The sequence below is a fragment of the Phoenix dactylifera genome, chromosome 15 (genome assembly GCF_051530095.1).
Source record: "Phoenix dactylifera cultivar Ajwa chromosome 15, Ajwa_hap1_PhDact_Kaust_v1.1, whole genome shotgun sequence".
Classification (NCBI taxonomy): Eukaryota; Viridiplantae; Streptophyta; class Magnoliopsida; order Arecales; family Arecaceae; genus Phoenix; species Phoenix dactylifera.
Genome location: NC_143204.1, coordinates 13,719,128 through 13,743,476, shown reverse-complemented (window position 1 = coordinate 13,743,476; position 24,349 = coordinate 13,719,128). Strand labels below are relative to the sequence as shown.

Here is a 24,349-nt window from a genome sequence, read left to right as displayed (position 1 = left end):
AGCTCCTCCGCCATCAGCCTCCCGTCGTTCCTGCAGCCAGCAAATCAGGCGTTTGTCCGAAGCATCTTCAACGCGTTCATGGCACGATTCAAGGCTGCAGCGAATCTCCGGCCATCCTTCCATTTCGAACACAGCCGAGGCGTCCCAGATTTCAGCTCCCAATCGCGACCAGCATCCTGTTTTTCGCCATCACCGTCCGCATCTTCTCCGGATTCAAAACCCCCAAATCACGGATTGACGCCCTTCACCCGAGATCCAGCCATTCTCCCAGCATCACGCCCTCGCGTGCAACAGGAATCAAGCCTCCGCGAGATCGAAGACCTCAGACCACGCCCTGAATCCATCGCTGGGTCTTCAGCGGTCTATAAGAGGAGCTCGGTTGAGAAGAAAAAAAAGAGAGGGGAGACCCCTATTTCGGTGAAGAAAAGAAGCCACCAGCCGAGAGAAAAGAGAGAAAAAGAAATAAAAAAAGAGAGAAAAAGGGGGGAAAGAGAATATTTTGTGATATGTTGGGAATAATGGGAGGTGAAGGCTTTCATTTGAAGACGGGAGGTCGTCCGGAAGCCATGCTCGGCTAAACGTCCAATCTAGGGCTGGATGAAGCCCTAGCAATGTATCAGGGCATTGTAGTTCTTACTTTTTATTATTATTTTGGAGCTTGTTTAAATTCTTATCTTCAATGAAATATTTCTTTTATGATGTTTAAACCTTGAGCATGCTATTTATTATTCATGTTTGCTAAAGTAGTCTAAGATGATCCATGCCTAGGAAGATGAGGTGTGCTGCACCCTAGATTAGCATACTTAGGTAGACACTTCATGCTATACTGAAGATGGATCTTCCTAAAACTCTTTATATTTTTATTTTAAAAGGCTTGTAGCCAATATTGCATGCCTCTCCAAAAGATAAAAAAAAATATTAAAGAACACAGACCCTGATACAATGCTATGTGGTGGATTCCAAACCCTAGATCCATTTACTCTGATAAATTCTAATTCGCACTCATAGTTTAATTTAGTTTATTCGAATTAGCAAATTCTTCTTCTTGATTTATTTTTAAAAGAAAAATAACTTGTCTCCAATCCCTGTGGACCGACACCCGTAATCACTATCCTACAAGATACGTGCTATTGCGTGGTTTATTTTCAAAATTGAAAGAACCGACCAATTTTTGGCGCCGTTGCCGGAGATTGCTAGCATAGTTATTTTTCTATTAAAAAAAATATTTAAAAATTAAAAAAAAAATTCTTTAAAAAAAAAATTTCTATTATTGTTACTTTTCTTATCTTCTTTTTCTCCCTTACTAATTTTTATTTATTTATTTATTTTTTTATCAGGAATCGAGGAAAAAAAATCTGGGATGATCAAAAGGAGAACTGCCGGAAAAGAAATGCTGTAGAGGTTTGCAAAAAAAAAAAAATTAAATTGCTGGGGAAATTCCCTTTGGTAACCTCTAAACTTTTCTTATTTAAATTAATTATTGGTTTGAAATTTTGTGGTGATTGTTTGATTTTAATTATAGCAAAATTGTGAATGCATGCTTGATACACATACACAAATCAATTTGCACATAGTAAGGGCAATCACCCCAACAAGATAAGAGCCAGATTTCATCACCGGACTCTTGCCCAATTTAGGTGAACTCAATCTCACATAGTGTCACTTTAATTAAAATCAATTAGACATTGGCCCCTAGGGATATTCGAGCTCAATAGGACGAAGATCACCGAAAGTTGCACCAATTTCGCTCTGTGGCTTAGTTGATGTCTAGGCAAGCTTTGTCCCTATAAGGGAGACAGTTCATCTGTTCGAGGCAAGTGGGTTTTAAGTGGGACCTTTGCGAACGCATCGTGACCCTCCACTTACCTGGGAGCTTACCTGGTCAACTCGGTTCATTAGACCGGATTGGAGGCTTAGGTGCCCTCTTCAAACCAGTTAGGAGCTGTCTAGTGGTTTCAGGACAAACACAAGGATTGATGTATTTATCTTTTATTGCATGCTTGATTGATCAAGTACTAGTATATGCAAGGTAGTCGTTCTAGAGTACGAAACCTATTACCTTTTGACCCTAAAATAGAACGAACCCTTAGGAACATTCGAGCTAAGATCAAAACATTAGGATCATCCCCACCTCTTAAGATGGCTGAAGAACAACCCAAACTCCTGAGGGAATATTTTACTCCCACTATTTACACTTCCCCATCTTGCATTCGATTACCTGAGGTAGCAGCTGTACAATACGAAATAAAGTCTAGTGCGATCCAAATGCTTCCATCTTTTTATGGGCTCACCAATGAAGATCCATATAAACACCTAGATGAATTCCTTGAGATTTGCACCACTGTTAAGATTCAGAATTTCACTGATGATGCTCTGAAACTTAGATTATTCCCCTTCTCCCTTAAAGATAGAGCCAAGCAATGGTTGAATTCTTTAGAAGCCAACTCGATTCATTCCTGGGGTCAAATGCAACAAGAATTCTTAAAAAAATACTTTCCCATAGGAAGAACGAACCAGTTTAGACGTGCTATCACAAGCTTCTCCCAAACTGAGGGAGAAGAATTTCATGAAACTTGGGAGAGATTTCGGGACCTAATCCGTAAATGCCCACATCATCAAATACCTAAGTGGCAGCTAGTGCAATGCTTCTATGACGGATTGACTGAACGAAACCGTCAGATGATTGATGCCGCATGTGGGGGGACATTCATGCTTCAAAATGAGCATGAAGCATGGAAATTATTTGAAAATCTAAATGAAAACTCCCTCCACCATGCTTCATGTTCTCGTCAAGCACCCCCGAGTTCTCAAAGAAAAGGGACAATTTGTGAAATAAGTCATTCTATGGACCTGTCTAGCAAGGTAGATGCATTGTCCCATAAGATTGACCAACTGAGGTGGGCATTACATGAACTCTTCCCAAGCACAAGTGTGTACTATTTGTTCTAGCCCATCCCACCCTATTCATGAGTGCCCCTCAGCACCCCAATATCCCGAACTCGTGCAAGAACACATCAATGCTGCTCAAACACAGCCTAGACCGGGTAATGACCCATTTTCCAATACATATAACCCGGGATGGCGAAATCATCCAAACTTTTCTTGGAAGCAGCAAGCTTCGAACACAGCCCAACCCTATTCCCAAAATTTTCAAAATTCTCAGAATTTTCAAACCCAACAAAATATTCATCCCTACCGTCCCTCAACTCAATTTCAACACATTCTTCCTCCACCCCAAAGAAACACAGCCTTTGAGGAGAAAGTGTTGAACGCCCTTCAAGGTTTGGAAACCATTACACAATTAGTGCACTCTCATACGCAATCAATCGCCAAGCTAGAATCCCAAATGGGTCAACTAGCTAATGCACTAAACAAGCGAGAGGAAGGAAAGCTTCCAAGCCAACCACTAAGTAATCCTAGGGGACAATACATGGCTCAAGAAAATCAACTAAATGCAATTCATCATGAACAAGCCAATGCTTTGACTACCCTAAGGAGTGGACGTGTAGTAGACAATAAGATTGGGGAGGACAACAATAAGAAAGATGAAGAAGAGGATAGAAATGTGTCAAATGAAAAACCTTCTTCTTTTTCTTCACCTAGTCCACCTTCTGCCAAAACTCATATCCCAAAGGCCCCATATCCTGAAGCTCTTACTTCACCCTCTCTATTTGGCAAAAAGGGAACTTCATTAGAAGAGATGATGGAGGTCTTCAAACAAGTTAAAATCAACCTCCCACTCCTTGATGCCATCAGACAAGTTCCCTCCTATGCCAAATTTCTCAAAGACCTTTATACACAAAAGCGAAAATCTAGGACACATGTGCCTAAGAAGGTCTTCCTAACTGAGCAAGTGAGTTCTATTCTCCAACACAACACCCCTCCAAAATTCAAAGATCCTGGTGCTCCCACGATCTCCTGTGTCTTAGGAAATAATTTCATTGATCGAGCACTCTTAGATCTAGGGGCAAGTGTCAACCTTTTACCTTATTCAGTTTATGAGAAACTTGGTTTAGGTGAGTTAAAACCAACCTCGGTATCCCTTCAATTGGCTGATCGATCTGTAAAAACACCACGTGGAATAATTGAAGATGTTCTTGTCAAAGTAGACAAATTCTATTTTCCAGTAGATTTCATTGTCCTTGATATGGAACATGAGCCCAATCCTAATAAACAAATCTCCGTGATCCTTGGGCGGCCCTTTTTAGCAACAGCCAATGCGTGCATCAATTGTAGAACAGGGGTAATGAACATATCATTTGGGAATATGAAGGTAAAATTAAATGTGTTCAATGCGGCCGACCAACCCGCAATGAAAATTGAGTGTTTTATGATAGACAAAATAGATGACCTCATAGAAGGAGATGCAAAAACTATCTCACTATGTCTGGCTAAAGACAATAAACTTAGCGCTTGTTGGGAGGCAACCCAATTCTCTTAGACTATTTCTTAACATTGAGGACAATGTTAGGTTTAGGTTTGGGGGTATTCATCTTAATTTTCATCCCAAAAAAAAAATAAAAATAAAAATAAAAAATAAAAAATAAAAATAAAAATAAAAAAATAAATAATAATAATAATAATAATAATAAAATTATTTTTTAAAAAAAGAAAAAAAAATAAAAAATAAAAATATTTTTTTAAAAAAATGTGTTTATTTTCATTTTTTATAAAATAATAAAAAAAGTTATTAAAAAAAAAGTTTTTGTAAAAAAAAAATCCTAATTTATATATATTTATGCGAGAATGATAAACACACAAGGTATATAAAATCTAAAAAGCCCAATGACTAGTGGGAAGTAATACAAATTTAAGTTCTTTTTATTCAGTCTCTCTTAGGGAGTTGTAAGCTAATTAATACTTTGTAATTTCACTACACACTGGCCGACTCTTCTAAGGTCTAGGCTCGACATTATGTTGAGAGTATGGTAGCAACCTTGGACCCTGATGAATCATACTTATCTAATCCAAAAAAAAAAAACATCAATAAAAATGGATTTAGTCAGGAACATCGAAAAGGGCTACCTATTGTCAAAGATCAAGTGGGCTTGTGATGAGGACTCCGAGCATAAGTCCGTAGGGGAGTCTTGATGCCCGACACCTTATGCCAACTGGTGTGAGAGTTGTCGACTGATTGCTCGTTACACGGAGAAATCACCACAAGAGTAAAAGTGCACAATTTATATACCTTTCTTAAAAAAAAAGAAAAAAAAAAGAAAAAAAAATGTTGTATTGACCGAAAAGACAATAGTGTGAAAGCCGTCGTTGTAAAAATTCGAGTAAACTGGAATATTACAGATAAAGCCCGTGAGGTACTAAAGTAAACATCCACAACTCTCGAAATCCTGCAGATAAGATGATTTTGAATCAGTGAGTAGGTCTTTTCGACCAATCCTTGGAAACTACTAGTATTAACAATATTTTGGAGATCCGAACCCTTAGCTTGTGTACGGTACAGATTTCACCGAGCACTCCAGTATAAATAAGTCTTACAACTCCCTAAACGGAAACTTAATGACTTTAACTTAGATTGCATACTAATCTAGAATTTGGGCTGACTTAGTAAATAAAACCGTGTGTGCTTTGAAATTCTTACCATTTATGTATCTTAAATTAGATTTTAATTAAAAAAAAAGTTTTTTTTTTTTCTAGCTAGTATGCACTTGGAATTTGAAGTTTCATCAATCGAATTAAAAAAAAAAAAAAAAACAACAACAACAAATTAATCATAACAATAAATGATATTGAAGTTTGTGGGTATCTTCACTGGAAACCCTCACGAGACTATAACTCGTCCACTAGGGTAACCTAGGGGTTTAAAGCCTTGTTACATATGATAAATGTAACCGCGATGCCTGCGAAAGTGAGTTAAAATTCTTCTTTTCTAGTTTTATTTTGCTCGAGGACTAGCAAAACATAGGTTTGGGGGTGTGATAAGTGCTTAATAATCTATAATTTAGTTATCTTTCCATAGCACTTATCAATATTTTTAAACTGATAAATATATATTTTACCATAAAATTAAATAAACATTGAAATGAATTTAAAATATGGTAAGAGGTAAATAATTCTTTTCTCAAAACAGACTCTAAACTTGTCTCTCTTCTGGTTATAATCTTTCATGAAAACATATAAGTAGGAGATTGTGTTAACCCGGTTTGGTAAACTGATGGAGTTGTAATCAAGCTAAGGTTATAATTAAATGGATTTTGGTCCTAATTAGATTGAAAGCTATAATTAATTATTTTTGTATGAAGAAAATGTTTGATTAATTTTATTAAGTCACGGTCCTGTTTTTAGTTTTGTCGAGTCCGGTCTGAAGCAGTTTAGCAAGAATTGAATTTAAATAACATTGGGCTCGAGACCAAGTTCAAGCAAATTAAAGATCATAACCTACCTCAAATCCAAAGCCAATTTCCAAACCAATCCTATTCCTTTCCCGCGACCACTATCCAAGCAATCCAACGGTTCAGAAACTCCCGTCTCCGCATCACGTTTCCAAACTAAGCAAAATAGAGGAGATCCTTGTTTTAAATTCATATATGCCCATTTTCACGTCAAAATAAAGCAAGAAAAATAATTTTTTCCAAAAATTACTGGAATCACTGTTCAGGTGAACAGTATTCCGAGGTAACACTGCTCATATGAACAGTGTCCCGTGAAAACACTGTTCATATGAACAGTGTTACAAAAAAAAAATAATAATAAAACTAATCCCACTGTTCATCTTCTTCCTCCCTCCTTGCATCAGGGCCGTCCACCTTCCTCCCGTCGATCCCGCGAGCAGATCCGCCGCCCGTGCCAGCCGCATCAGCCGCGTGCCATCCGCCCGTGATGCAGCCCGTTCCACCTCCCAGCAGCCGAGATCCAGCTCCTCCGCCATCAGCCTCCCGTCGTTCCTGCAGCCAGCGAATCAGGCGTTTGTCCGTAGCGTCTTCAACGCGTTCATGGCACGATTCAAGGCTGCAGCGAATCTCCGGCCATCCTTCCATTTCGAACACAGCCGAGGCGTCCCAGATTTCAGCTCCCAATCGCGACCAGCATCCTGTTTTTCGCCATCACCGTCCGCATCTTCTCCGGATTCAAAACCCCCAAATCACGGATTGACGCCCTTCACCCGAGATCCAGCCATTCTCCCAGCATCACGCCCTCGCGTGCAACAGGAATCAAGCCTCCGCGAGATCGAAGACCTCAGACCACGCCCTGAATCCATCGCTGGGTCTTCAGCGGTCTATAAGAGGAGCTCGGTTGAGAAGAAAAAAAAGAGAGGGGAGACCCCTGTTTCGGTGAAGAAAAGAAGCCACCAGCCGAGAGAAAAGAGAGAAAAAGAAATAAAAAAAGAGAGAAAAAGGGGGGAAAGAGAATATTTTGTGATATATTGGGAATAATGGGAGGTGAAGGCTTTCATTTGAAGACGGGAGGTCGTCCGGAAACCATGCTCGGCTAAACGTCCAATCTAGGGCTGGATGAAGCCCTAGCAATGTATCAGGGCATTGTAGTTCTTACTTTTTATTATTATTTTGGAGCTTGTTTAAATTCTTATCTTCAATGAAATATTTCTTTTATGATGTTTAAACCTTGAGCATGCTATTTATTATTCATGTTTGCTAAAGTAGTCTAAGATGATCCATGCCTAGGAAGATGAGGTATGCTGCACCCTAGATTAGCATACTTAGGTAGACACTTCATGCTATACCGAAGATGGATCTTCCTAAAACTCTTTATATTTTTATTTTAAAAGGCTTGTAGCCAATATTGCATGCCTCTCCAAAAGATAAAAAAAAATATTAAAGAACACAGACCCTGATACAATGCTATGTGGTGGATTCCAAACCCTAGATCCATTTACTCTGATAAATTCCAATTCACACTCATAGTTTAATTTAGTTTATTCGAATTAGCAAATTCTTCTTCTTGATTTATTTTTTAAAAAAAAATAACTTGTCTCCAATCCCTGTGGACCGACACCCGTAATCACTATCCTACAAGATACGTGCTATTGCGTGGTTTATTTTCAAAATTGAAAGAACCGATCAGCCATGATCACAACTCCTCCACTTGAGACTTGGTTAAAAAAAATAGGAGCGATCCGAACAAATATGTATACCAGCTCCGATATGAATCCACCAATCAAGTGTTTGTAAAGTCATGTTAACTTCAGGAGGAAAGGAAACAGATCTGAAAGCTATCTCAGAGGAGCCAGCGCTGGAAGTCACCATGTTGACTTGAGCACTGGTTGTGTGTGGACCCTTCTTCTTGGATTGAAGAGGTGCAGTCTTCTTATAGAAGCACTAGGGAGACAAATGGTTGGTCTGACCACACATATAACAGAAACGGACACCACCATCCTCTTTCTTCTTCTTCTTCTTTTGCTCCTGAGATTGCATAGGTTTTTCATTGTGGTGGTTAGGATTTCTACGGTTGTAAGGTTTATTTTTGTAATGCTTATTTTTGAAGGGTTGGTTCTGATATTTTCTAGATGGGGCCTCTATATTATAAGCATTATTCTTGTGTCCAGTAGAGGTTTTACTCCTGAGCCTATGCTGTTTTTCTATTCTAATGGAGTTTAAAATTTGGGTTAGGGTGAGACCTCCTTGGGTATGGCTCAGAGTCTTAGCAAAATCAGACCAGAAATTAGGTAGTTTATCTATCAGACAGGCTACTTGGAATGATTCATCCAAATTGGTTCCATTAGCACTAAGCTGGTGGATTAGAATTTCAAAATCATGGATTTGGTCATTCATAGGCTTTGAGTCCACCATCCTAAAGTTATTGAAGTCAGAGGCCTTGAACCTCTTCACCCTCGCATCATCAAGACCATATTTGCTTTCTAGGATATCCCAGAGTTCTTTGGCACTCTTGGTTGGTAATAAATGTCATACAGCCTCTCAGAAAGGGCACTTAGGATTTCATGGATGTAATGATAGTCTATTTCATCAGGTGTTCTAGAGGGTGTGCTGGTGGAGGCAAAAGGTTCAGTGTGGGAGGAGGATGAATTCCGGTTTGAGTTTTGGCGAGTAGCATATCGTGAAGTAGTTAGATTGGACCTGTTATCAACTTCAGTGGTGCTCTCACCTATGGCTGAGATCAACCCTAATGTGGTGAGCTAGAACCGCATTTGGTTCTGCCACCTCCTAAAGTTATGGCCATCAAATTTTTTCAGGTTTGGCACTAAGGTGGTCACTAGTATTTGAGGCCATAGGTACAAGGTTATAGAGAAGGAACATAAACCTGAATAAAGGCAAAAGTCTATGTCAAAAGATTGCGCTAAAATTTGTATTGAATTTTGAATGTCTAGTTGATATATCCAAAAAATAATAGCCAGATTAGCTCCAGATTGGTGGTGGAGCACTAGGCTCACTTAAGTACCAGCTTTTTTTAGGTACGTATGCCTTTTTAACAAACTTTTCTTTGACACTATTAGTTAGTGGAAATAATCACTAGAAATCATACAAATTTAATTTTTACAAAAGTCTAAGTGCAAATTTAAATTTGTTGTTACGAAGTAACCAAATTTTCAAATTTTCCGTTTGAATTTTTCGAATTAGTAATAATTGATTACTAATTTTGTGCCAGTAAATCAAATATTGTAATTGAGATCTAAAATGTCAATTCAATGAATTATAAGATTTATTATTTTATTAGAATAATTAATTACTAATTTTGTGCTAACAAATTAACTATTTTAATTGAGAACTAAAATGTCAATTCAATGAATTATAAGATTTATTACCTTATTAGAATAATTGATTACTAATTGTGCTAGCAAATCAATTATTGTAATTGAGATCTAAAATGTCAATTCAATGAATTATAAGATTTATTACATTATTAGAATAATTGATTAAGATCTAATAAGCACTCGAAACCTCGCTATTTGTAGAACCCCCTACGCCTTCCTTCCTCCCTGAACGCTCCCTCTCAGACCCAGAAGCTGCTAGATCTCGGCACCCCGTCGGTGTCGCCGAAGTAGATGCTCGTAGCCCCTCCCCGAAGCTAGGTAAGCTCCCGACCACCTCATTTTTCCTCTTCCCTGCCTTCTATCCTCCCAATTTACTCGGGATAACAGAGAGAGAGAGAGAGGGAGGGGGAGAGAGAGAGAGAGAAAGAAAAAAAGAAAAAAAGAAAAGAAGAAAAAGAAGAGAGGGAAGAGGGGATTTACCTGTGTGCGACTGCGAGCGTCACCGACGCTGCTAGTCCTCGTCGTGGGCTCTTCTTCTTCCGAGCTCTTTCTCTCCTCCACGGCAAGAAGAGAGGGCCGGTCGCCGTTCTCCCGAGCTCTCTCTTCTCCACAGGAGGGAGAGAGGGCCGGCCACTGCGGCTGCTGCAGGCACGGCCGGCCTCAGGCCGGCCCCCCTTCCGAGCCCCGGCATGGGGTCGCCCCCACTCCCCCCCCCCCCCCCCCCCCCCCTCCTCCTCCTCTATGGTCACGTGAGAAGAGGGGAAGGGGAGAAAAAGAAAGAAGGGTGGAGGAGAGGAAGACCCGGGAAGAAGAGAAGAAAAAAAAAAAAGAAGAAAGGAAAAAGGAAAAGAAAAAGGAAAAAAAAGGCCCATGTGGGTCAAATTGGGTCAACCTTGCGTTCTATTCATTGCGGGCCCAACTTGGGCCCAATTTAGCAATGTTAAGCTCTATTGGGCTATGCCTTTTTGTGGGCCATGTTTGGGCTCTATTGGGCCGGGTCCATTGCGGGCCAACTTTGAGCCTGTTGAGCCGTGTTTGGATTTGTTGGGCTATGTTTAATAGTATTTTTGATTTTTGCTTAGCTTTGAAATTAATAAAAAAATTAATTCTATTTAATGATATTTAAATAGATGCACCTAATAGGAAGATAGGAAGGAAGAAGTCTAATCTCTCCGCTACAAGAAGATGGTTCGCTGTGTTGCCAAACTGACAGACGATCTCATGGTGGAGATCCTTTCTCGTCTGCCGACCAAGTCCTTTTTCCGGTTTCAATGCGTCTCCAAGTCCTGGCTCGCCCTTTCCTCTGATCCCTACTATCAGAATAACTTCCCTCGTGCTGCATCTGGCCTCTTCGTCAATGTCCCTTATGGAGACATGACCGTTTACAGGCATCGGAGGCGTATCCAATATATTAGCCTCTCAAACAACGATGACGATCTTGCCATCGACACCTCTCTCAGTTTCTTGCGCAAGTTATGGAATATGGAGGTGATCAGCTCCTCCAATGGGCTGCTCCTCTGCCGCTCGTGGGTCCGAGAAATCGACTCCATATCTCCTCTAATCTATGGCGACTTCCACGCTATATCCCTCTACGTCTGCAATCCCGCCACTAGAGAGTGGGCTGTCCTCCCTGAAGAAGATGATATCTACGGGTACCTTGCTTTGGGCTTCGAACCTCGCCTCTCCCACCACTACCATGTCCTCCGCTTCGGCGGCGACGACGACGGGATCCCTAGGTTTAGGATCTTCTCGACTAGGACAAACCAGTGGGTGGAGAGCGAAGTCTCTTATGGCAGAACGTATAACAGCCTACAGGCTACTTTCACCAATGGGATTTTCTATGTTGCATACGGTCTAAACCAAGTCTGGGGAATTGATCCAGAGGGAAAGGTTTGCCACAGAATCGAGCTGCCTGAGTCCGATGGCATGGACTGTCTTGGACACTCAGGGGGTTATTTGCATTATATGCTGCGAAGCAAGGGTAAGATAAAGGTGTGGATGCTTAAGGACTACTGTCATGTCGATTGGATCTTCAAGCATTGCATTAATGTCAGAGCTATGTTACAGAAACATGGGATCCCTGAAACACCTTATGTTTATGTCACAGAATTTCATCCAGATGTGGATGCTATTTTCCTTCGAATAGATGACAACATCTTCTCATATCACTTAAATAGTGGTAGATTGGAAGAAGTCTACAACTTGCCTGATACAAGCGGTCTAGAATGTGTTGCGTATTCACCCACTAATCGAAGGGGTTTGGCGATGAGGTTGTCTGATGGGATGGACGAGGGACAGGCTTATGCACGACTCATGGCAACAGAACATAACGTGTTAGAGGTTCGTAAAATTTACTATCTATTGTCTTTTTGTTTTTAGAGATTTGAATATCCTGCCTTCATGGTTTAATTGTGAAGACATTTATCAATCGTGGAATATATGTTGTTATATGTGGAATCAGCTCACCTATATCATCATTATTGTTTTGCCTTGAGAAGGATTAATAATTTGACTCGGCCTTCGATTGATGCAGGAGCATGAGCCCGAGTCATGATGGACGTACGTCGAGTTTGGATCCTTACTTTGAGAGTGCCCGAAAACCCATTGAGTTTATGGTTTTCAGCATTTAATTATATTGGATTGAGTCTATTTTATTTTGGTCAATTAGGTCATACCGAGTCTTTTTATTTTGGGTTTATTTGATTTCTTGTTTTGAGTTTGTAATTTGTTAATTTGTGTTTGATGATTGAGTCCATTCCAGTTTGGTGCGCGCATGTAGTTTGGGTTCATTTATGTTTTGTTGGCTAGCTTATTTGCATTGGGTCCTTAAATTGGTTTGTAATTGCTGAATTATGTTAGTTGTGATTGAATCCTTATCATTGAGTGCCATGTGGCAATCAGTTGGCTGAAGATTAGAAGGTGTGGAAGAGAGATTCATGCCGCACAGAAGAGTTCTGCTTTCACTAGGAAATCTTCATGTGTGATAATCTATCATTGCTGATTTTTAAGGATTCTCATCTCCATAATTTGGCATTCCTTTGAGGAGTTCTACGTGGAGATCTCATCTCCATAATTTAACGACACATGAACCGAGCACTCCAGCGACCTTGTTAGCTTGATGTGTTGGTCATGCTGGTTTTCCACAGCAACAGATTGGCACTAGAGAAAGGGTCATGATCCCATCTTTGCAAAGCTGACCTATTAGCAGATAGTCTGCAGCCATGAAGTCAAGGAGAATGCAAGCAACACCAACAACTGCCCAGCAGAATATATCCTTAGAGTCTGACGGCTCTCCATAGAGCCCTTAGAGGGATCCTCTTCTGCAGGAGCCATAGCCAGAGTTGCCAGTTATGAATAAGCAGTTTCGTCTACTCATGTAGTAGGTTCAAATGTTGACCATAGCCATTTAGAATCTCGAGCAGATAGCTACTAACTAGCAATAGCAGACTCGTGCATCGAGTAACAAGGTGGATCAAATACAAACGAGTCACCATACTCGTTCTCAAAGTCCAAGATGAGTCCAAGATAAGCCCGACTTAATTTTTGGTATTATGAAAATACAAAAATAGTATTAAATATTGATGATATCATATTTTCTTAAAGTCAATGATCAAGCGTAGAATATTATGAAACTCATGATTTATTGCAAAATAATGGTTTCCTTCGTATATTAAGAATAATGAATTATTTATATAAAAATGAACTCCATATATTTACGAAATTTATATTTTGTTATGAAAGAAATAATTTCATAATTAATTTACTATTAAAGGCTTATTTATACACTACGAACTTTATAAAACCATTTAGTATTTTATTCGTATATGATTTAATTAAGAAAATGTAAGTTAAAAAAAATTGTTTTAAGAACTATGGCAAAAAGACTCACAAATAGCTATATATATCCCTTCAAAGTGGGGTAGATCGATATCCAGTTCCATACAATCCTACTAGCAGGTAATACTAGTTGGCATACGATCCTGCTAGCGGGTATAGTAGTTGGCATACGATCCTGCCAGTGAATAATAGTAGTTAGCATACGATCCTGCCAGCGAGTAATAATAGTTGGCATACGACCCTGCCAACGGATAATAGTAATTAGTATTTTGATGATTACGACTCTATTACGGGTATAAAAGCAATCTTAGTATTTAGTCTGAGAGTAGTAATTTGATCGATGATATAGTTAAATAGTAAATATTTTATGATCTAATACTACACACCTAGAACCATGTTTATGACATATTGATGATGTTGCATGCATGATTGACTTTATGACTTATTTTATTATTTGATACTATGAAATATTCTATCTTGCAATAATTATTATTTTTACTTTATGAAGCATCAATTCATACAAAAACTTATGCTTGATCCAATAAGATAGTAAAAGGTTTACTTGCTGAGCTCGATCACTTATATATCTCTATTTTTATTTTTTTCTCTCCAGATGAATAGGATCGAGAGGAACGAAAGATGGTCCAGGCTTGGAGTTCGCGCTAGTAAACTTGACAATTTTGTAGAAAAATTTTAGTATTCTAAGTTGACTATAAATTTATAGTTAATGATTTTCTAAATTTTGAGGATTATGGGTTGGTATTTATGTTTGGATTTAGATGTTGTAAACCAATATTGGTTCCATTTAATAAATAATAAAATTAAACTTTTATTTATTATATTTTATTTGAGATGAACTTGATAGCTAAATATAATGTTGGCTTCGTGTTATCTAGGGTTCTATCCCTCGATAGCATGATCGTGTTATATTCCAAATTTCAGGGGGTGATAGATGTTGCATACCTGAGGTCCTCCGGACTACCCCTTTATATGGAAGAGTTTATTTTATCGTTTATCTGGGTTGATGTGATGTGCACCAGTTGCCAGGCAGCGGCCAGTCGTATGTTTACGATGCGAGCATCATTTCGTATGGGTGGCATACTGACCATGCGCCGAATGTAGAGCAGTAACAACTGTCGATTGTCGAAACCATCAGTTTTTGCCAGTACGTGTCGATTGGCTCCTCAGCTGGTCGACTCCTCGGCTGGGGCTGAAGTTGCTCACGTCAGTTTATGACCGAGGTCAAGGAGGTCGCACTACAAGAATAGTAACTTTTATCGGCGCTTTTATTGGCCTTTACCGATGCTTATTAGCGTCGGCAAAAACTCCACCAACGCAAAAGCAAGCGTCGTAGACGCATCGATGATACCTGAGTGGGAAAGATTTTTGCCGACGTGCAAGGAAAGCGTCGACAAAACCGGGTATTTACCGACGCTTAGGAAAGCGTCGGTGTAGATCCTTTGCCGACGCGAATTAGCATCGGCATAGACTACCACTTTGCGTGGCGGTATAGATTTTTTGCCGACGCTTATAAGCGTCGGAGAAAGTCTTTCATACGGTGCCAAGTTTGGTTTTTAACGACGCTTTAAAGCGTCGGGAGTGGGATTTTTTTTTCAAAAAATTATTAAAAAAACACATGCGTATTATAAATCAACATTTACGCCAATATGAACCTGCATTACATTTACATCAACACAAATATTCAGATCATTCAAAATATTCATCTTGTCATATATGATTAATAAGTTTAGAATTACAATGTTCTTTGAAAAATATAAAAAAATACATATAAAACTCCTTAAATAACAATCTAAAAGGTATCAGGGACCGGATTTAGCGCCATCATCATCTCTACGAGCTGTTGAAGTATCAGGAATCTACAAAAAAAAAAAAACTTTAAAAGTTAGGAATATGAAAATCATTAACTCATGCAAAATAAGTGATAATTATGTAAAGTCATCAAATACATATAGTTATTTACCTGAGGATGGAGAAATCGCTATAACATAGATGAAATATGCTCAAGCTGAGACTGCAAAGTTTGTTGGTTCTGCTTCAACTCTGCCAACTCTGCTTGATGGCGATTCTTCATATCTTCAATTGTTGCCCGAAGTCTACTAACTTCTGCATTGCTACTGCCTTCTCCAGTATTTCTTGTATATATGCCCACTGCAGACAACTGAGTGGGGGTAACTCCAACGCCATAACCTCTCACTCTACCATAATGCTCTGGGCCCAATAATTCAGCAAGCACTTGAGCTTCGACATGACTGGTCGTGTCGGATGATGATAACTCTCCGACGCGCTCTGAAATAAGAGTTGTTGCCCTGTCCTATATTCTCAAAAGAAAAAGTCATATTAATGTATGCCAATAATAGAACTAATAAAAATATCGTTGAAAGATTCAAAGATGAATACATACAACTATATCTCTTGACTCCTCCCGAACAAAACTGTCATCTCGGTGGGTGTGAGTCATCTTATAAAACTCCACCTTACTAGGCTTCCTCCCATTATCATCCATCTACAACAAAAGATATATTGGCAAGCTAGTTATCATAATAAATGCTATATGATAGAACAATTTAAAATAGTTTCAAAGAGTTTCAAAAAAACTTACGAATTCAGCTCTACGTCGAGCATAACTCATCGAGCCTGAAGTATGAGGAACAGTCTGAGAGGCTCATGCAGCTCTACCAATGTTGGAATATGTCTTCCCAAAAAAGGAATAAACAATATAAATTTGTAATCTAAATTATTAGTAGATACAATATAAGGTATTGAAAAAAATATACACAACCTGAGCTTTGTCGAAAAACCAATAGTGGACAAGCTCCCTCCACTGATGAGGGATTACATCAGGAGGACAAACACGGGCAACCTCCTCTTCTGTCATACCATCGTGCTTCCAGTCCGCCTTTAACTTGGCCCTATATTCTTTCCACTTGCGGTTGACGGACTTCAGCACCCAATCATGACTCTCTTTAGGGAGCAAAAACTTTTTCTACATCAAAGTAATTAAAGAATGTTATAACAATGTTAAATCAAAAAATAAAATTGTGATAGTAAGCAAATTCAATTCTTTACCTCAATAACTTTAAGAAGCTCAACCTTATACGAAGGAAGCATTTCATTCCATTTCGTATAGTTGAGCAGACACAACTGACCCTTCCACACAACCGATCCTAGAAAAGTCGATAAAATCCTTGCAGCCCTCTTGATGGGTTGCCCTAGTTCATTGCAATGTACCACGATCTTTTCATCCTCGCGTAGGCTCCACACATCCCGTGCTCGAGTGGGTCCTTGTGTCCTCACTCTCCCCAGTCTATCTATAAAAATAAAATAAAATATCCATTAATTAAACATTAAAGGCAAATGATTTAATATAATTAGATTGTAAGAAAAATTAATATATAAAATTAAATCAAATTATCCTGGATGTGCACGTCATCCGTGTCTGGACAATCAGCAGGTGACACGTGCTCAGACTGAGACTCGTGCTGAGTATGAGATTCATGCTGAGAATGGGACTCGTGCTGCTGGGGCTCGTCGGGCTGCTGGGACCGTAGGGACTGATCGGAAGAAGATCCAACGGATGTGTGCTGAAACTCAACATCTCTGAATCGTTTTCCTCGCGGCATGTTGTTATCTAGCAATCCTATAATCACAAATATCCTTTCTATCGCCAACATGACATAAGGCAAATGGCACAAAGAGAGATTGGCACAATTCATTGTGTTAACAAGATTGGCACTTGTTTTTATTAATTCTCCTTGTCTCGTATTGCTGGAAAGAGAGATTGGCACAAAGAGAGGTTGGCACAATTCATCTTTGGATTTTTCTTTTATCTCGTATTTAGGCAAACAAGATTAGGGTTTTATTTTCCATATTGAGATGATCCTAGGTTTTAGCATTGCTGGAAAAAAAAAATTTAAAAAAACTGCATGCACAATTTTGACAAAGATGGGAGCTTTGTTAGCATTTCCCTATTTAACAGGCAAATGGAATGGAATGATTCATGAGAGCCGAAATTTGGTAACCTGGTTGCTGGCATTTATTTGTGATCTTCGGGGTGTTTTTGGTCTGGGCTGGGTCATTTAGCTCTTACCTTTCCCGGACACCAATTATGGAAAGAGGTTGATCACCCATTGCAGGCGAAAACAGTGAAATTTTTCTGTCAGCTTGAGGCTGTCAGTCGCCTATTTCTGTAGGATGGAAAGGTATAGTTGGGTGCATGGTTGGGCATCCACTCGATCTCTAACTGCAACATGGTAGCATTTAGCATGCACAATTATAGGAGATGGCGTGCAAATGCGAATGAATACAGTAGGGCAGTTGTATAGTGTGTAGTCCCTGTAAGATGTCCATACTGCAAATCACCTTTTAATTTAATTATGGGTGAGGGTGAGGAATCTGATTCCATCAATTACTTGTATCACCACCTAGGATACAAGTCTACTAGATACAGTCAGACACTTCGGATATGTTATCCTAGTATGGCATAATAGTGCATTTAGACACCAACAAAACTAAGAAGATATCAAGAATTCAAGGATTTAAAGTACATTTTCTTCATTAGATAAACATGCAAATAATTAGTTTTTATTTAAATATAGACATACAAATGGTCAAGAAGAATAGTGAATTTGTACAGATTTGGTTATAGAGCTGTGACTATGAGCAATGATTCTTATAGAAGCTAATTCTGTCATTCTCTTGTTTTTGATTTCCACTTTTCTTTAGTGGTTCTCTTTCATTAATCAGACTGTTTTTATTCTATATTCTCTGACTTTGCCGCAGGCAGCATGCTCTCCTTTTCTGCTCCAGCTCCCTGTTTTGTTCTCATGTCATGTTTCAGAATGGGATGAGTCAAAAAATGGACCAAGACAAATGAGACATCTATTGTCCTAAGTGTCAGGTATGCTGGCCCATTCCACAAAAAAACCAGGACAACTTGCATGGTATTTACAATTAAAACCACTACCTTAATAGTATATACATGAATCCCTCAGTTTGATGAACCAAATCTTGACTATACAACAATGATGGCATATGATAATATCACAACTAGCAATGGAATCATGTGCCACATGATTGAAATAAGTAAACCAAAATGGTAAGTCATGTTGTCACCACTGTTAGATGCATCTTATGCAATTGAATCAGCACCTCTACTAAATTACAACGAAAGTTAGACTCCAAACTCGACATAGGAACCAATATTAACACTGATCATTCTACTGTGGCACTATCCAGCTAGAATACGCTATGTTTTATATATGCTAGCTCTTTCACAGGCAAATTAAAGAATATCTATAAAGTATTTTATTTATAAAGCTAGCTCTTTCACAGGCAAATTAATTTTTTTTTTTTTGGAGGGAAATATTGGAGAGAATGTTACTTTATAAAGCTAGATGTTTCTATTTGAGTTTAATTGTGTTTCTTTGGATCTTCACAGATGATTGTTTTATGATTATGCGATCCATCTCTTGCCTCCTATGCTCATTGTCCGGTGGTTCCCTGACTCCATTCCTGCTTTGGCTTCTTTGGCTAAGGCTTCTTGTGCCCATTTGTTTCTTAATCTTTGGTATTGAGATTACCATGAAGTCCTCCACCTCTGTTAGAATTTCAGAAAGTTCTAAGGTTTGGTAGATTTCATTTCCTTTGAATCAATTGCAATTACTTATGTGTGCCACAATAACTGTATTTACTAGTTATTAGTGATGCGAAACTTTTTTCAAGTTTCAAAATTTTAACTTCCGCAGGAAACATTACAATGTCAACTTGACAGGAATTGAGGTTGGTGGGACTTTTTCTAAGGCTTCCTACTTATTTATTTGACGATGGAGCAAATAAAGGTGCCATTATTGACTGTTGTACAACCTTGGCTTATCTTCCAGATGCAGTTTTCAAGCAGTTACTCAATGCGGTGGGGGATCATTTTCTATTGTATTTGTGAAGCCCAATAGTCCCACATCGGAAAGTCTCGTTCCAGAGCTTGGGCATATGAGGCGGGTGTCTCCTAATCCTGCAGACGCGTTTTGGATGGAAAACAAAATCGGGGAGGGGTGAAGGATGCTTGCGTGAAGCTCCAGAACCGGACAATATCTGGCAGGGGAGCCTCGTGTTTCCCCCCTCGTGGCCCCCACGTGGGCACTAGGTGCCTCACGTGCTCCGCGGAAGCGGGGGCGTGACATTTGGTATCAGAGCTTAAGATTTAGGAATCCTAGGGTTTAGGCTCGAGTAAGCCTAAGTGGGGAAAATCACTAAACACGAAAGATATTAAAATGTTGTGATTAGCATATGAAGGATGCAAAATTTTCTCAATCTGATAATCTTGATGCTGGAAAAATGGTGTAGGTTGATATGGCGCGAGGGCGTGGTCGGGGGCGTGCTAGAAGGCCGACCCGATTTGCAGATGGCTCCACGGCTTGGGCACCCTCTGGACAACAGGAAGGTACCTCATCCACGCGGACTCGGGGTGTGCCACAGCAGGAGCACACTATTGACCCTACTGGCAGTACTCCAGAGATGGGAGCTCCGGAGATTGGGACATCCGAAGGACCAAGTATTCAGCTTGAGGAGACGATAAGTGCTTCACAGTTGATGCAAATGATGGTGCAACAGCAAGCTGCTGCCAGAGCAGACATGATGAGGATGGTAGAGGTGCAGCAACAGTTCTTGCAGCAACAGTTGCAGCAGCAGCAAGCAATGTATCAACAACAGCAGCAGCAATAACAACAATTCCAAGGCACTACAACTCAGTCGGAGCACCGAGTCAGTCTGTTGGATTTTCAGAGGTATGCACCCCCAGCATTTAAAGGTACGGCTGACCCGATGGAGGCTGAGAGCTGGCTGAAACAGATTGAGAAAGTCTTTCAAGCTTTGAGGTGCCCTGATGAGGAGAAAGTCCTTTTTGCCACCTTTATGTTACAGGGTGAGGCAGCTGACTGGTGGGAAATGGAGAAAGGGAAGCTTGGTCCGGGTGATGCCCCCTTCATTTGGGAGGAATTTAAAAAGGTTTTCCATGAGAAATATTTTTCCCAAGGTATCCGATTCCAGAAATATAGGGAGTTTGACCGACTGGAGTAGGGTGATATGACGGTTGCTCAGTATGCAGCAAAGTTTGAAGAGATGTCCCGATATGCTCCGACCTTGATATCAGAGGATAGTGACCGAGCAAGAAAATTTGAAAATGGACTCAGGGGACGGATTCAACAACAAGTCGCTGCTTTTGAACTGTCTAGTTATAAAGATGTGGTTAACAAAGCCCTGGTGATAGAAAAAGGGCTTGACAACGCCCATGCTGCCAGAGAAAAGAATATGAAGAAAAAGTTTTGATCTACTGATTCTCCGAGCCAAAATAGTAGACCCTTCAAGTCAAAGGATCAGAGACTGAATCAAGTTGTCACCAGAGACAGAGGTCAAGCCCGAGGTGCCATTAGATGCTACAGATGTAGAGGACCTCATCTTAAGCGAGATTGCACTTGGATTGGAGGGACATGTTTTTCTTGTGGTCAAGAAGGGCATAAGGCTGTTGTATGTCCTAGTGAAAAAGAACCGCAGAGGCGACAGGCACCTCAGTCTTCTCAGAGAGCCCCTATAAACCGAGCACCTCAGGAGGGACAGCAGCAAGAGGGAGGGCAGCAGAGGCCTAGGACCCAGGGGCGGGTCTATGCACTCACAGAGCAGGATGCCAAGGCCTCTAATTCAGTGGTGACAGGTAATAAATCCATCCCTAATATTTTCTTTTGTTGGCATATCATAAATTTGGTTAGGTTATATATGTTGTGCGTGTATGGATAAAGATTGTGATTAGGTGTCTTGCAACTATGTACAGGAATGATTAGGTTAATGTCATATGATGCAAATGTTTTATTTGACTCTGGTGCTACCCACGCCAAGTGGAGATGTCATATTAGTTAATTTAGTTTACAAAAACTGTATTTTGGGCGTTGAGGATAGGGAAATGAATGCAGACTTGTTGGTCTTAGAGATGAATGACTTTGATTTGATTCTTGGAATGGACTGGTTGGCAGCATACCATGCTACTGTTGATTGTTTTGAGAAAACGATCAAGTTTCAGATCCCTGGTCAGCCAGTGCTTAGGTTGGTGGGTAGCAAGTCACCTCATCAAATGAAATTAATCTCAGCTCTACAGGCTAAGAAGCTTCTCGCAAAAGGTTGGGAAGGATTCTTAGCTGCTGTGTTAGATACCCAGAAAGAGGAGCACAAGTTAGAGGATATCCTTGTCGTGGCAGAATTTCCAGATGTGTTTCCAGATGAATTGCCAGAATTACCCCCTGATAGGGAGATTGAATTTTCCATCGACTTGATTTCTGGCAGTGGTCTAATTTCAAAGGCTCCATATCGAATGGCTCCAGCTGAATTAAAAGAGCTGAAGGAACAACTACAGGGGTTACTAGATAAGGATTTTATCAGGCCTAGTGTTTCTCCTTGGGGCGCTCCTGTATTATTTGTGAAAAAGAAAGACGGTAGCCTCCGACTCTGTATAGACTACCGGAAATTAAACAGGGTGACAGTACGGAATAAATACCCACTGCCAAGAATTGATGACTTGTTTGATCAGCTGCAAGAGGCTCAGATTTTCTCGAAGATTGATCTTCGTTCTGGCTATCACCAATTGAAAATAAAAGCAGCGGATGTGCCCAAGACAGCTTTCAGGACCAGATACGGGCATTATGAATTTTTGATCATGCCTTTTGGTTGGACAAATGCACCGGCTGCCTTGATGGATCTTATGAATCGGATATTTAAACCTTATCTGGATCAGTTTGTAGTAGTGTTCATTGATGATATTTTGGTGTATTCAAAGAGCTCACAGGAACATGAAGAACATCTAAGGGTAGTATTGCAAATTCTTAGAGAAAAGAAGTTGTATGCTAAGCTATTAAAGTGTGAATTCTGGTTGGATAGCATTTCTTTTCTTGGACATGTAATCTCCAAGGAAGGTGTCTCTATTGATCCAATGAAAGTGGAGGCAGTAGTTGGATGGTGTAGACCTACCAATGTGACTGAAGTACGCAGCTTCTTAGGATTGGCTGGATATTATAGAAGATTTGTTGAGGGATTCTCCCGTATTGCCATGCCTCTAAGTCGCTTGACTCATAAGCAAGTAAAGTTTGAATGGACAGATGACTGTGAACAGAGTTTTCAAGAGCTGAAAAAGCGTCTGGTGACAGCCCCAGTGCTAGCTATTCCATCTGGGACAGAAGGCTTCACCATCTACAGTGATGCATCTCGTAAAGGACTTGGGTGTGTTCTGATGCAGAATGGGAAGGTGATAGCTTATGCCTCTAGACAGTTAAAGTCATATGAACAGAATTACCCTACACATGATTTGGAGTTGGCTGCGGTAGTTTTTGCTCTGAAGATATGGAAGCATTACTTGTATGGAGAACACTGTGAGGTTTTTACAGATCATAAGAGTTTGAAGTATATCTTCACACAGAAGGAGCCGAATTTGAGGCAAAGAAGATGGCTAGAACTACTGAAGGATTATGACCTGACTATCAGTTACCATCTGGGGAAAGCAAATGTAGTGGCTGATGCTTTGAGCAGAAAATCCTCAAGTGGGATGGCAGCATTAATCACTACACAGAAGCATATTTTATTAGATTTGGAGAGATCAGGGATTGAGATACAACTACATGATCCTAAGGTACATTTGGCTACCCTCACAATGCAGCCTACTCTGATTGAAAAGATCAAGATGTCTCAGAGAGAGGATCCAGAGTTACAGAAGATCAGAGAAACAATAGAGTCAGGTGTGCAGTCAGAATTCCGAGTGCATGAAGATGGCTCTTTAAGATTCGGGAACAGGGTATGTGTGCCAAAAGTAACAGAAATGAAGAAAGAGATTCTTGATGAGGCTCATAACTCAGCTTATATAGTGCATCCAGGTGGTACTAAAATGTATCGAAACTTGAAGGAAAATTTTTAGTGGAGTGTGTTGCCCAAGGTGACAAGCCAAGAGGGGGGGGGGGGGGGGGGGTGAATTGGTTTCTCTTAATTTTAACTATCTTACTTATGTTAATTGATGAGTTAGTGGAATTAAACAAATCACAATACAAACAACAAGAAGTATAGTGGTTCGGTGCTCTCCTAAGCACCTACGTCCACTCCCCAAGCGACCCCTTGAAAATTCACTATAATCCCGCGGATTACAGTTGGATTGTTTTTCGGGCTCACAATCCAAAAACCTTTACACTTTGGTTTTTCGGGTTTACCAAAAACCTATGTTGGTTTTGTTAGATGTATGCCCTAGAAGCCAATTTGGCTGACACATTGTTGATTCTAGGGACATAATTTTGTACTTGACTATTTATTATTGAATAAATAAAAGGCATCTTTTCATTCATATTGTTTATGTGTCTATGAATCGTCCAAGAAATTAATAAGATGATGATACATATTCTCAAGAGTTGAGAATTTGAGCCATGTATCATTGGTGATTAATTTCTAAATGCTCCTGATCAATGGATCATCATGAGGACGGTGATCGATCCGATCAGTGCACAGATCACTTTCCTTCTGGATGGACGAGACTTGAGTCCACAGTGTAGGGACACTGAAGTGATAGTGCAGGTACTTGTTAGAGAACAAGGGTACTGAGCGTGACCAAGACAAGAAGTCACTTGGATGTCTATCCACTCGTCAGTGACTTGCTTGATGTTGCAGTAGTGTGACTGGTCCTTTGACCTGCGGTGCTTCGGCTACTCACAGTGAGGTTATTGTAGTTTGACTGCACACATACATGGTCTCTAGCCATATGGGTCCATGCAGTGTAGATTGGCTGCAGTAGGTTCA

At 40.0% G+C, this 24,349-nt stretch overlaps 1 protein-coding gene and 1 non-coding gene across 2 annotated transcripts; one reads left to right on the top strand and one right to left on the bottom strand.

The window, feature by feature from the left end:
* Positions 1 to 2,515: 2,515 nt before the first annotated feature.
* On the bottom strand, positions 2,516 to 2,621 carry LOC149751235 (small nucleolar RNA R71). Its single transcript, XR_016398592.1, has one exon. It is a non-coding gene; the product is annotated as a small nucleolar RNA R71 (small nucleolar RNA).
* An 8,061-nt stretch (positions 2,622 to 10,682) lies between these two features.
* LOC120109582 (F-box protein At5g49610-like) lies at positions 10,683 to 12,061 on the top strand. The gene has a single exon (XM_039123344.3). It carries the CDS (start codon positions 10,868 to 10,870, stop codon positions 12,059 to 12,061), a length of 1,194 nt encoding a protein of 397 aa, XP_038979272.3. The 5' UTR covers positions 10,683 to 10,867.
* Positions 12,062 to 24,349: the final 12,288 nt, after the last annotated feature.

Excerpts from the sequence above, each read along its gene's own strand:
- LOC120109582 (XM_039123344.3), top strand. The coding sequence starts at position 10,868 with ATGGTTCGCTGTGTTGCCAAACTGACAGACGATCTCATGGTGGAGATC.